The sequence below is a fragment of the Crassostrea angulata genome, unplaced genomic scaffold, assembly GCF_025612915.1.
Source record: "Crassostrea angulata isolate pt1a10 unplaced genomic scaffold, ASM2561291v2 HiC_scaffold_144, whole genome shotgun sequence".
In the NCBI taxonomy this organism is placed as follows: domain Eukaryota; kingdom Metazoa; phylum Mollusca; class Bivalvia; order Ostreida; family Ostreidae; genus Magallana; species Magallana angulata.
The window spans coordinates 137,073-150,499 of record NW_026441699.1 but is presented as its reverse complement, the minus strand read 5'-3'; the positions used below and the strand labels follow the sequence as shown (position 1 = coordinate 150,499).

The window sequence follows — 13,427 nt, the reverse complement described above, 5'->3', positions numbered from 1 at the left end:
ATTAAGAAATCGTTCAGTTAAATAATAAAAGCAATGTCATTCTCAATCTAAAGCAATAATAGATATAGATAAATTGTGGGTTTTAAGTTTAAAAAAAATAACTTCTATATGATAGAGTAAGGTCATTATACTGCAATTTTCAAGGCTTACTGGGTTCTGAGCTGTGTGGGTCTGTGCGTTGTACCTTTACGTAATCTATTGTTCGCCCACGGCCGAGGATCTCAGCCACGGCTGCACTACATAGCGGTTATTTATACACAAGATTCGCACACCGAGACGCACACTTCCATGCATATGAACGTGTTTGAGTTAATATATATAGTCGTAAATACAAGAACTGTTTTAATTTTATGTTATAAAAGTTTGTCCATTTTGTATTTATTTAATTAAATTTGAGTGTAAATGAATATTAATGAACGATATTACTCCAAATCGGAAACATCGTCAGACATAAATTAATGGTTGGTTTGTTTATATAAAATATTTTATAAACTGTACAAATAATGTTTTAAATCAACAACAACCCCCCCCCCCCCCCTAAATATTAAACATTTAAATGATGATCATCCACCGCCCATGGCCAATGATGGCTGAGGAGATCCGGCACGATTGGACAAGTGATCCGCGGTTGGTTCGTGATCTTGTACCTTATCACGCGTTCATGTTTCATATTTTGGCATTTTGCACGGACACAACTATATTTCATTATGTTTTTTTTTTTTTTTTTTTTTTTTTTTTTTTTTTTTTTAATACCATTTATTGATTCCTTATAAACAAGTACATAATAACATATCAGAAAATAGCATATGGTGAACACAGAGTTACAATATATATCAGGTTTTAATAAACTAAAATTGTACACTGTATATGTATATGAGATAGTCAGAAAAAAAGGGGAAAAAAATCAATATATGTTGAAAAAACGTATACGATATATATCAAGATTTTATGGGGAAAAAAATGTTACATGTACACCGTACGTACATTTAAACATGTATGTGTTAATCAAAAAAAAGTGAGAGAAAATAAATCCTTGCATTGATAATTTACATGTGATTTTTTTTATATTTTGGCCCACACATAACAAAGGGTTTCCCTACCATCAGTCAAAGTCTGTGTCCATGTTAGAAACCCTTGTATACAACAGAGGGACTGTCTCCCTCGGAGGGTGGGCGTATATAAATATATATATATACATACATAATAGATATAAGCATAAGTACATATTCATAGCATAAATGAATATTCATAGTAAAAATGCAAAATTTTGAAAAAGTTTCTTTTCTTTCATTTGATGTAAAAAAGATAGAACAGAACAATAAGATAAAGCATTCTCTTTAATATACATTCTTAACGATTGGCTTGTTTCTTCTAAGTTTTCGACTCTACAGAACATTTTATATTTGTAAATTCTGAATGCAATAAATGAGAGGAAGATATTATAAAGCTTTGTTGTTTCGTTATCATCAACAAAAAAGCCAACAATGACATTTTTCCAAACAATATTAAAATTTAAGCATTGGCTTGCCATATGCCAAACATGTTTTACATTTACACAATCAAAAATTAGATGCTGTGCATTTTCTATCTCGGTTCTACATATTTTGCATTTGTTATTTACCCCTTTATTCCACTTACTGATTAACAGATTATTACTTAGTAAATTGTTTAGAAGTTTATAATTAAATTCCGCAATACTTTTATCTTTGACATTTTTAATTTTGTTGAAATATATTGATTTCCAAATTTCCTTATCTTGGATCTGGAAATCCCTACCAAGCTTTCCTTGTGAAATTGGACTTTGAAATTTGAGCTTTACAAGCTTCGAATAAAAACATTTAGTTTTGTATTCTTCGTCATTCTGTTGCATTTTGATATAGGGGATTTTAGAAAAATCATACATGAATTCAAATTTCTTAAACACTTCTTGTATTATTTTATACTCGCAGATCCAATTGCTTTTTTTGTTTAACCTATCAAATATATCTCTTGTACTTTTTAATTTACCATTTTCTTCAAAGATATCTTTAACATACAGTATTCCGCTTTTAATCCATTCATCAAAACATATCGTTTTACCTTTAAAAGTAAATGAAGTATTCGACCAAATTGGTTGTAATAAAAACGATTCGGTATTTATTGATCTGTCATTATTTTGCTTAAAATCTTTACATAGATTAAAACAGGTAAAAACTTGCTTATAAAATTCTGGAAAGTTTTTTAGTATACCATAATTTTCAGTCGATATTTCTGTTGTGCTCATTAAATAGTTTATATTGATATTCAGCGGTTTACAGAGACTATCTATATATTTTTTTACAACATGATTAGTTGTAATTAGGCGGGCAATCCACGTTGCCTTTATAGCCTTTAATTTAGAGTCTATGTCGGTAATGCCTATACCGCCATCCATAATATCACCTATCATCGTATTTCGTTTGATTCTGTCTGTTTTATTCCATATGAAATTGTATATTACTCTATTTATATCATTCACATAATTTCTTCCGGGAAGTTCTAAAATACTAGAAACATATATAAGTTTAGGTAAGGCAAGAGAATTAACTACAGTAACTTTACCGAATAATGTTAATTTTCTCTTTTTCCATGATTCAAACAAAATTTCAATATCGTGGTAAATCTTCATCCAGTTTTTATTATAACACTCGATTTTGTCGTGTCCTACAAAAATACCTAAGCATTTTACAGCTTGTTTAGCTACTTTAATACCTTCTAGATTTTCGAACTGGTCTTTTAAATTTCCTAACAATATGCATTCAGTTTTTGATAGGTTTATCTTTGATCCAGCTAATTTGCAAAATTTATCTATGGTGCCAATAGCATGTTTCATGGATTCTATATCTCCTAAAGTAACCGTCATATCGTCCGCGTGCTGTACATTTTTTATTTCATCTTGTAAATTTTTCGAGGTAAGACCATGAATTAAATTATTTTCTTTAATTTTACTTGATAAAATTTCCGCAACAAATAAATATAATATAGCAGAAATCGGACACCCTTGTCTTATACCTCTATTCATTACGCATGTTTTTGAAATCCATCCATTATTTTTTAAACGGGGTTTTTATAAAGGATTTTTATCCATTTTATAAAATCTGGTCCAAAATTAAATTTTTTCAAAGTTTTAAAAAGAAAATTCCATTCAACTGAGTCGAAAGCTTTTTCAAAGTCTAGGAATAGTAATAAACCGTTTTGATTATTATTTTCACAATATTCGAAAATATCAAGAATAAGCCTTGCGTTGTTTCCAATATATCTTCCTTTTATATATGCTGTTTGTTCATTTCCTATATAGTTATCAATAACCTTTTGCAGACGGCGAGCAAATATAAAGGCAATTATTTTGTAATCAGTATTAGTGAGACTAATTGGTCTATAGTTTGTAAGCTGTGACCGTTCTCCTTTTTTGTGAATTAAAGATAATACAGCAAGTCGTTGTGAAAATGTCATTTCGTCTAAACTGAATATTTCTTTAAGCATATTATGAAAGAGTATTGATATTTTATCCCAGAAACATTGATAGAATTCAACTGGTAATCCGTCTAACCCTGGTGATTTATTATGTTTCATGTTCATTACAGAATCTCTACACTCTTCTAAGTTTGGAAATTGATCACATGTATTTTTTACATTTTCAGATAAACACATGATATTACTATTTTGTAAGTAGTTTTCAATATCAGAACTACTTATATTTTTACTGCGATAGAGTTCTTCATAAAAGCTACACATTTCACCTAATATGTCATCATCCGTAGAAAGAGTGTCATTATTTTTATTTTTTAGTTCATAAATAGTATTCTGTGTTTGGTGCTTTTTTTCCAAGCCTAAAAAGAATTTCGTGTTTTTCTCCCCTTCATTTATCCATTTTGCGCGAGACCTAATTTGAGCGCCTTTTGCTCTTCTATCGTATAGATCGCTTAGTTGTCTTTCAAGAGTTCGCTTTTTATTCATATTAATTTCTAAATAAGGTAACGATTCTATCTCGATTATTTCCTTTTCTATGTTTTTAATCTGATCTTTGTAACTCTTTTGACTTTTTATTGAATAATGAATAGAAAATCGTTTAACCTCCTGTTTCAGCTGTTCCCATTTTTGCATACAAGTAACGCTTAATTTACTAATATTTTGAATAATGTCATATATTTTTTCCTTATAATCAGATTTTTCAAGTAAAGATGTATTAAGTTTCCAATAACCCGTTCCTCTTTCATTTTCGTGTAATTTAACGTTAAATCGTATAGCCTTATGATCTGACATTCTCGTTCCGTTAGAATGTGTACCGGGGATTTTACGAACTGAGATATTTTTAGCTTTTAAATATAAATATTTGCTTAGAAAAATGAAATCAATTCTACTTTTTGGTGTGTCAGTAGCATCGCACCATGTAAAACCGTCTGTATCATTCAGCTTATCCTTCCATATATCAACAACATGTAATTGAGCTAAAATTTCTTTAAGTAACTTGGAACTCCTATCTGTAGAGTTATTTAATTTACAATTAAAATCACCGCATACTGCAATATTTGTTGCATTATTTGAGTAATTATTAATAAAAGATCTCATTCTTTTAAAAAACTGTACTCTGTATGTTTCATTATTAGGTGCATATATGTTAACTAAAGTTAAATCTATATCACAAATTTTAACATTGATTAGTAATTTACGTCCATCATTAGATCTATGTATGGCTAGGATTTCTATTTCTAAACCTTTCCGAATTAAAATGGATACTCCTCTGCTAAGGGGGGAATCTGAGTAACAGTGTATAGATTTCCCAGGCCATATAGAATTATAAAGAAATTCATTACGTTCGACATAGTGCGTTTCTTGTATAAAAGCTATATCAACTTTTGAGTCGCTAAGCCAATTATAAAATTTAAGTCGTTTTTCTTTTGTATTTAGACCTCTAACGTTAGCAGAGACAAAATTAAACTGATCCATGGTTTCTCATAAAAATTATGAAAATAGATATGCTAATATAGATATACTACAAAAAAAATACCGTAATTAATTCTCACATTATGTTTTCAACTATTATTTTGGTTTAAGATGAAAAGATAAATTTATTTTACTTGTACAGTTGATTAAGCATTGGTGTATACGATAGCGTACAAGGTAGTTTAAAAATCAAATCAAATTATAATCAAAGTTCCATGTTACATGTTTGCGGTAGGTGCTAGCACGATAAAAGAATGTCCTGAGTTGAGGCATTCGATGATTATTTAAAAGAATATTCACAGGAGTTTTAAACAACTTTAGATTAGATTCTGTCGGTCACATATTAATCACTTCTGTAGTTTTTCTACATGTTCGTTTCATTATGGAAGCGAACTCATTGCTGCCCCCTCCCCCCCCCCCCCCCCCTCTCCTCCCGCCCCGCTGACAGGAGCTCGCGCTGTATTTTTTTTTTTTTTTTGAGCGAAACGATATCAAGATCTGTCGAAAATCATTTTTGGTGGCTTCTTCTTATGTGTAACATTTTGTTTCACTTTCCCAACCGTTTGTTTATTCGGTCAGTCTGTGTTAATTCAATCGCCATGTGCGACCGAGAATCTTGTGTCGCTTCAGCGCACACAGCTCAGAACATATATAGCCCCGGGTCATCAATTGTTATGTAATTGAGTAACAGTTGGAATGGTGCTTTTACTACATAAAATATAAATAAAAAAATCATCCAGAAAAAAATGTTACCGTAACTCAATAGTCAATACCAAAAATAAAAATCCGTATGATTACAAACTGAAATCAGTTTTTCAGTATTCGGCGGGATTTGATTTTTCTTCTAACATTAGTATTTTTATTGGTTTCAGAGAATACGATGTAAAAATACAAACAGGAAATAAATCTGATATTTTTTACATTGATAATGTTGAAAAATATTTAAAATTAAATTAGTCACATTCGTTAGAAAACAATGTTATACAAACATCCGATAATTTTTTTCCTGTCGTATCATTCGCGTAAATAAATATGTTCTGTACATATCCATGTACCTCAGAAAAAATTCAAATGATTAAACAAAAAAGAAAGTTGTAATTACTATTTCGGATTTTTTTCAAAGTAATTTAACATTGTATTGAAAAGAACAAGAAATAAAAATGATTTAAATTTTTGACTCAATCTTCGTATATATTACCGGCGCTCCTTACATGTATAACGGCGTACAGTGTATATAGATTATCATGATCTATTTGAATTAAGTTCCATTCGTAAAGATTCCCTTAATAATCAATTACATGACTGTGTACATTGTAGGCAAATCCCTGTGCGTTAATTACGTCTTGCTTTCCGTTAACAGTGGTTTAAGTAATTAAAATAATTACTTGTAAAAATATCTATAATCGGGATTCCAAAGAACTTACTTCCCGCAATTCATAGAAATGATCAGTATGTTTTCTTTCTATGTTTACATTTAATTTTGTTCAAATAATTAATAAATTTTCTATCATTTAAATTGTGTGCTTCATCAGATACTGATTCCAATTACCTTGAAGTCATTAATTTTTCCATTGGCTATTGACAAAAAAAGAGACGCTTGACCATCCAATGAAAACAAATACACAGAGTTTGATTGACAGGTTCAGCCAGGTGCAGGTCTCACCCGATGTCCGAGGTTATGTGTGCCGCGAGTGGTCTCAATAAGAGTTATTGATGTAAATAAATTAAAAAAGATACATGCTTACTAAAACATGCTCGTGTAAGTTAAAGTTGATTAAGGCTTGTTCCAACAGAAATCATGTTTTGCTAACTGTATTTAATATGTTTTATGTATAGCCAATTTTAATATTGTACAGTCATTTTACCGGTAACGAATCAGTATGCGGTTTCTCGTGCATGCAATTATTATTATCAAAATTCCAAATGTTTTTATTTTTTGTTTAAATCGCGTTTCTTTGTCCTTCTAAACTGTATCAAACTTCCGAAAATATAAAGGATGAATTACGGAGACAGTAATTTCAACACCCCCTCCAGTTTCCTAGTTTCGAATTCGTTTCCCAGTATCGAATTAAGCGCCCTTTATCACTTCTGACCGAATATTTTGAGGCGAATTAATTTCAAAAATATACTAGAGGTACATGTTAATGGATTTATAAATGAACAAGGAAAAACGATTGTGGGAATATGTCATTTAAACAAATTATATGATCGTTATTTTTATCATACCGTTTTCCGGTCAAATTGAAACTGGACTTTGAACAGTTTTCATTTCCGTCACTTTATAATATTGAATTTTCATATAAAAACACTTTATAATAGTAATTGATGATAAGTAGTTGCCATTTTCCTTTGTTTTTCTCGTATATCTATCAATTTTTGCAGCCAAATAATACTTCCGTCGCAATGAACCGTAACTAGGAAAACTACATGTGGTTCTATTTGAAGTCGTAATTTCATTCAAAGCTCCATTATTATTTGATATGATGTATTATCTTTTTAAATGAATTATATTTACTAATTATTCACTAAATAGGGATCAATAACAAACTTATTTTCATAGTTAGGCTTAATTGTTTTCACACTTTCGTTTTTTCTGCTTTGAACATCCGGCAGCTCATATCTGGGGCACATTTTTAATTTGTAAACAATTCGGTAAATAATCGTGCAAATGGCAAAAAACTTCACACACTGCTATAATATTTATTTCTGTGTTATAATCACCTAGCTAGAATTTTTTTAAAACCTCAACTTTGTCTTCCACCAATAATTTTTCTAAAAATTATTCGATACTGGCAAATATTCGTTGCCGGTAAAACTGTACCAGTACTAAAACATCGTATAAAAACGTTATATATACATGTACTCTGTAACTAGTCGTCTTTTAATACATATACCTTTCTTTTGTTTGTTAAAAATAAATTCAATTTTGTTAAAAGATAAGTATATCATTTCTTCTAGATTTTTTTTTTCATGAAAATACCTACAAGAGAGTTTTGCCAATCACAAACAGTTTAAAGTACATGTAATGTAAAACACGGGCTCCATTTTGAAACAAATTGTCAGAGAGTTCCGAATGAAATCTGATAAACGTTTCACATGGTTCTCGCACGCTTTGCTCGAAACGATTTAAACGCATTGTCCGAAATTCTGCACGCTTTGTCCGAAATGCTAAACGGTTTACACGAAACGCTTCACGATTCACACGAAACGCTAAACGGTTAGGCCTAATACAAAACGTTTTTCGCACGTAAGTCGCACGCTTTTTTTTGTTGTAGTAGTACGTTTCAGGGTCTGTAAAATTTGTCAGCACGCAACAATTCTAAATTGCACATTGTCTTCAAAAATTTACAAATATTTAAATAAAGAAGTTATCTTAGAGAAAAGGTTACGTGTTTTGTAAACGGGTTCGGTTTAAAAAAAAACCCCACAATTCCTGACATGACACATGAGTACATACTGTTTATTACAATGCTTGTTACCCTCTGAAAATTTAACTTGCCATTAAATATCTCATTTTTTAAATAATGTTTGTTACGATTACATAAACTGTGTGCGACAAATAGTTTCCCTAAAACATTTTCTTATTTTCTTTTTCAAAACACGTTTTATATGCAGGCTTTCAATCACAACACGTTTTTATAACAAAAGCAGAACTAAAAGTTTAGTAATTATAATCGTTTGACACCATATCACATATATTTTCAACTCGCAGCAACAACGGAAGACCTACTCGTGGCTTTGCCACGAGCTCTGCTCTAGTTGTTATTTTTTATTGTAAAATTTAAAGTAATGGTATGAATGCAACTGTCAGTTCCAGCGTTTGAGAGAGACTGTTTCATCAAATACACTTATGGTAGTCCTGCCATAATTTGTAGTCTTCTGTTAATCCCATTCACATCATTTCTAAATAAGTTTGGATAATTGTTTGGATGACCGTTTCCATCTTCCTCAATGAAATTTTCTACATCATCCTTGTGTATAATGCACAGGTTGTGCAAGATGCATCCTGAAACTATGATAGAAACAATATCTTCAGGTTTATGAACAGGTATTTCTCGCGAACGACGAAATCGCCCTTTAAGATGTCCTATACAACGCTCTACAACCTGTCGTCCTGACGATAATACACGGTTGAAGCGTCTTTGTTGTAAATTCAGTCTGCCATTATCCCTGAATGGGGTTACAAGCCATGGCTTTAGCGGATATGCACTATCACCTATGATGAGTTTATCGGGGTCAATACAGCTGCCAGCTTCAGCTCTGGTAAACAGCTCGGAATTCCGCAATACTCTTGCATCATGGGTACTTCCAGGCCACCCAGTGTAGATGTTAGTTAGAAGAAGGGTGTCGTCGCACACAACCTGCAAAATCCCCATTGATATGCAACTTGTATAAAAAAATTTACAGAATTATTTCCGTATTAATACCGATTTTTATTTATACATTTAATTTTTTAAAAATCCTATTTTTTAAAGAATTTTCAAAGAAAGCAAATACCTGAAGCTGCATAGAGGGAAACGATTTTCTGTTTATGTAATCGGGATCTCCTCCAGGGCAGGAAGATAGGCGAATATGTGTTCCGTCAAGGACACCAACTGTGTGAGGAAACATGTAGTTCAGCTGAAACCTTGTAGCAATGACTTGTTGCTCAGCAGAACTTGGCCATCTGATTACCTGGTATTTAAATAAGATAATAAAAACTTTAAATTCTTGTACATGTGTACAATTTGAATAATGTTAACTTCAGAACTCTGCTTTCGAAGCTTTTTGTACATAAGCTGTATTCATTGTAATTAAAAAGTGCTAACATAGTTGTTATCACATTTCAAATTACAGTAATACATTAATTTGTAAGTTCTACTTTTAAACATACATTAGCAAGACACTCAATTATGATTCTGCAGGTTCTCCCAATAATTCTATGCACAGTTGCAAGACCAACATTGAAGCACAGGCTAACTTCTCTCATGGACTCGGTGTTAGCCATGTAACATGCAAATATTAGCAGCTGTTTGGTAGGTTCTGTCTCGACCAGTCCTCCACAGTGATCTGAAGCTAGCCTGTGTCCAATGTGAACAAGGATTTCCTCGAACATCTCTCTGCTTAGGCGAAAGTGGTATTTAAAGTCGCATGAATTAAACTGGGGTATAATAATATCTTCGGCAAACCCTGTTATCCGAGGCAAATATGGTCGCCTGGAAGCAAACTGACTCTGGGCAATAAGATGCCCTATTGTCGAATTTCTGAGACTCCAAAAGTGTACAATGTCATGGTCATCGTCAAAAAAATTCTCCAGAATAATATATAGCACACCTAAGGTAGCCATGACAGTACACTACTCGTGTAACTCTAGTAGTCAGCTGTTAGTTCGGTTGAAAACCACGTGTAGCTGTAAACATCCGGTCATGTGATGACCTACTCGAGTGCGTACTCGAGTATGAACCGAAGTCGCTCTAAGAGACAAAGATCATCAGTTAAAGTATAAACTGTAGCGTGTAGTGATGAAAGAAAAGGTTGCTTTTTGGTCTACTTATTTGTGCAGTTAAAGCATTTATATATCGGTTAGCTGCGTCACTTGTCAGTGTCGATCTAACAATTTCGGCAATTATATGTTGTGTGATAGTATATTCCAAATTTGAAAAGACGTTGGATACTTGTTAATTGCCAAATCAAAGGATAACATCAATTAGTATTAAGTCGTTCAATTCAAGGTTGGCAAAAAAGCGAAAAGTACTGGTTAATAAAGTACAGCCTATAAAGTAAAATTTCCTTATATTTCGTCTGAATCAAATTTGTTGAAATATAAACAATAGTACATCATGTCGGCTATGGCATTTTATAATTGTCTATGATTTCCTGTTATGGTTCATTCATACACCATTGATATTTGTTTTTAGACTCAAGTCAGGTATAGGTGCATCTATACAGTTATCATAGACATGATATAAAAAAAATTCATTTTCTGGTTATTTAGTGCATATGAACATGGGCCAAAAAATTCTCTTTAACTGTACATCTAACAGTAACTCTGGACCCTTCTTGCAATTCCAGAGCATCTCCAACAGAAATGGCTTCAGGAGAAAGGAACAGTCTGATGTCCTCTTCCCATTTCTTTATGAGAACATCTTTGTCAGTGTTTGGGAGCTGTTTGAGCTGTGAGAAAAAGAAGTATTTAAACTTATGGTAAAATCTGTGACTTGCATTTGTTTTCTATTTTTTTTAGGAATTGCACCAAAGTTACAAACCGCTAATTTCACTATACACAATCTTTTTTTTATATCAAATTCAAATGATTTTGCTGGACCTGTTTTATAATTACAAAAAAGTCATAGTTCATTATTTCTATCTTTCAATCAAAATGACAGAATTAAATTTTGTGAACATGTGCATATTTTGTATGGGGGTTAGGCCAGCCTTAAAAAAGTGCTTGTTTGGAATTGCGACCTGGGAGTATCTAGACCCAGGAGGGAGGAAGATCAATATTTTTTATTTTTCAAAACTGAGGTATATTTTAAAGTAATTATAAATTGATGGAAAAATTAAAATCTCTGTATAATTTTTTTTTATACTTTCTTTCTAATAAAATGTTATCAGTGGGAGGTATCTCAATGAAGCGGCAGGCAATTCCAAACAAACAAGAATTCTATTTTGGCCTTATCTACGGTAAAATGTTAAATACGAAAATCACCATGTCAATCCCTCTGTCTGTGCAAAGTTGGTGTCTGGTCCACATCTTTCTTATGGAGAAACATTGGAAGGTCTTGCCTTACATATAGAATGCTTACGACCTAAGAATGTGTCATCATCTTGACCTAAAGTCATTCTGGCAAGGTCAAGGTCACTGGCAGAAAAAGTGCACAATTTGTATCTGGTCCATATGTTACTTATAGAGAAACATTGGAAATTCTTGCTTCACACAAAGATTGCTTATGACCTGAGGATGTTGCCCATGGGCCTTTTCTTTAAGCCCTTATATGCTTTGTACAAATCTTTTTGATTTAATTGTAAATATGATTGTTTATAATTGTTAAAAGTTACTACTTAATTTGTAGTTGATGGTACTTACAATGGTTCCTCTTCTCATTGTGAAGTTGAACTGTGTTGCATAGAACGAGTCTTCAGCAGTCTTAAGCACTTCACCCGGAAGCTTAGAGAACTTTTTCTTAGTGGATATTATCATCTTACTACCGGTTTTTAGGTTTTTTAGGTTGAGAAGCGTAGTTAGAAAACGGGAGAATTCCTTTCCAGTCCTCGACAGGAACTTCCTCTCCTTCCCTTCCTCCTGCACGACAAAGAAGTCGTAGGTGGATTTCTGAAATTAGAGAATTGAAAACGTTTTTGGTAAGTTGGATATGTTAGGGTAAAAAATGTAAATTTTCAAACAAATTTTTCAGCAACTATTTATTGCAGATGCTTGAAATATTTCGATTACTGATTGATTTGATGGAAATAATTTTATCTTTAAATATTGCACAACATGATTCATATGGGGTTTTCTCAATATTCTTGTCGGAAAAGTCCAAGAATTTATGTTATAAAAAATGTGTAATTCAAATACATATAAAAACTATTTGCCATGTGTAATGAAGTTCTTTTTGAATTTTGTGGGGGTGATAGCGAAAACGACAAACAGTAAAATAAACAAAACAAAATGAATATATTTATCAACAAAACAAAATAAAATAATAGAATATGAAGAGACTCACACTAACACACACCCTCACTTTCTCACAAAGAAAGAAAATATAACTTTAAAAAGTTAATCGATCAACACTGACAACGAAACAACAGTGAATTAATCTTTAACACATTCAATTGTCAGTATCTATATGAAACAAATAAATGCTTTAAACGCTGGCTAAATATAGCTATAACAGTATGTAAAGGAATAAACCAACAAATCAAAATTACCAATACTGTTATATGTAATTTCACAGAAAAAAAAGTAAATTGGAATGTTATCTGTAATTAAACAATCAATTTTATCACTAGGTAAACTAATAAATCATTTAATCATAAAATAGAATTGAAAGATTGGCTTCAAATAATAGCAAAAGCCACCCTAAAATAGTAACCACTGGGCCTCCATAGCACACAAAACACGTAAACAAAATACCCTGTCTCCAGTCCCGGACTCGAAGGTCTCTCACTGAAAAACTATCCACACAGGGCCTCCTGACAATAAACGTTCAAAAACGAGCTCCCGTGCGTCCCAATTGCGTCACGCGCTGCTCCGTTAATAGTACTCGGTCCTAGTCCTGCCCAACATATGCTACGCCAAGCCTTCACTGACGTTTCACCACTGACCCACTGGCCTTAACGATATAACTATCCCCGCACTGAAACAATAATTACCTATAGACATATTCATTTATACAACGAAAATAACAAAGACCACACCCCGTAAATATACTATGAAACTGACAAAATACATACAAAAACTTACCAGCTGGAGAAAATTAATG

General features: G+C 32.1%; 1 protein-coding gene across 1 annotated transcript; it reads right to left on the bottom strand.

Moving 5' to 3' along the window:
* Window positions 1–8,742: 8,742 nt before the first annotated feature.
* On the bottom strand, window positions 8,743–13,425 carry LOC128169500 (putative nuclease HARBI1). The gene is made up of 5 exons (XM_052835630.1): window positions 13,079–13,425; window positions 12,029–12,274; window positions 9,836–11,115; window positions 9,460–9,636; window positions 8,743–9,323 (listed from the first exon to the last, which is right to left on the bottom strand). The coding sequence occupies exons 3-5, from the start codon at window positions 10,286–10,288 to the stop codon at window positions 8,811–8,813; spliced, it is 1,143 nt and encodes a 380-aa protein (XP_052691590.1). The 5' UTR covers window positions 10,289–11,115; window positions 12,029–12,274; window positions 13,079–13,425; the 3' UTR covers window positions 8,743–8,810.
* Between the last annotated feature and the right edge of the window lie 2 nt (window positions 13,426–13,427).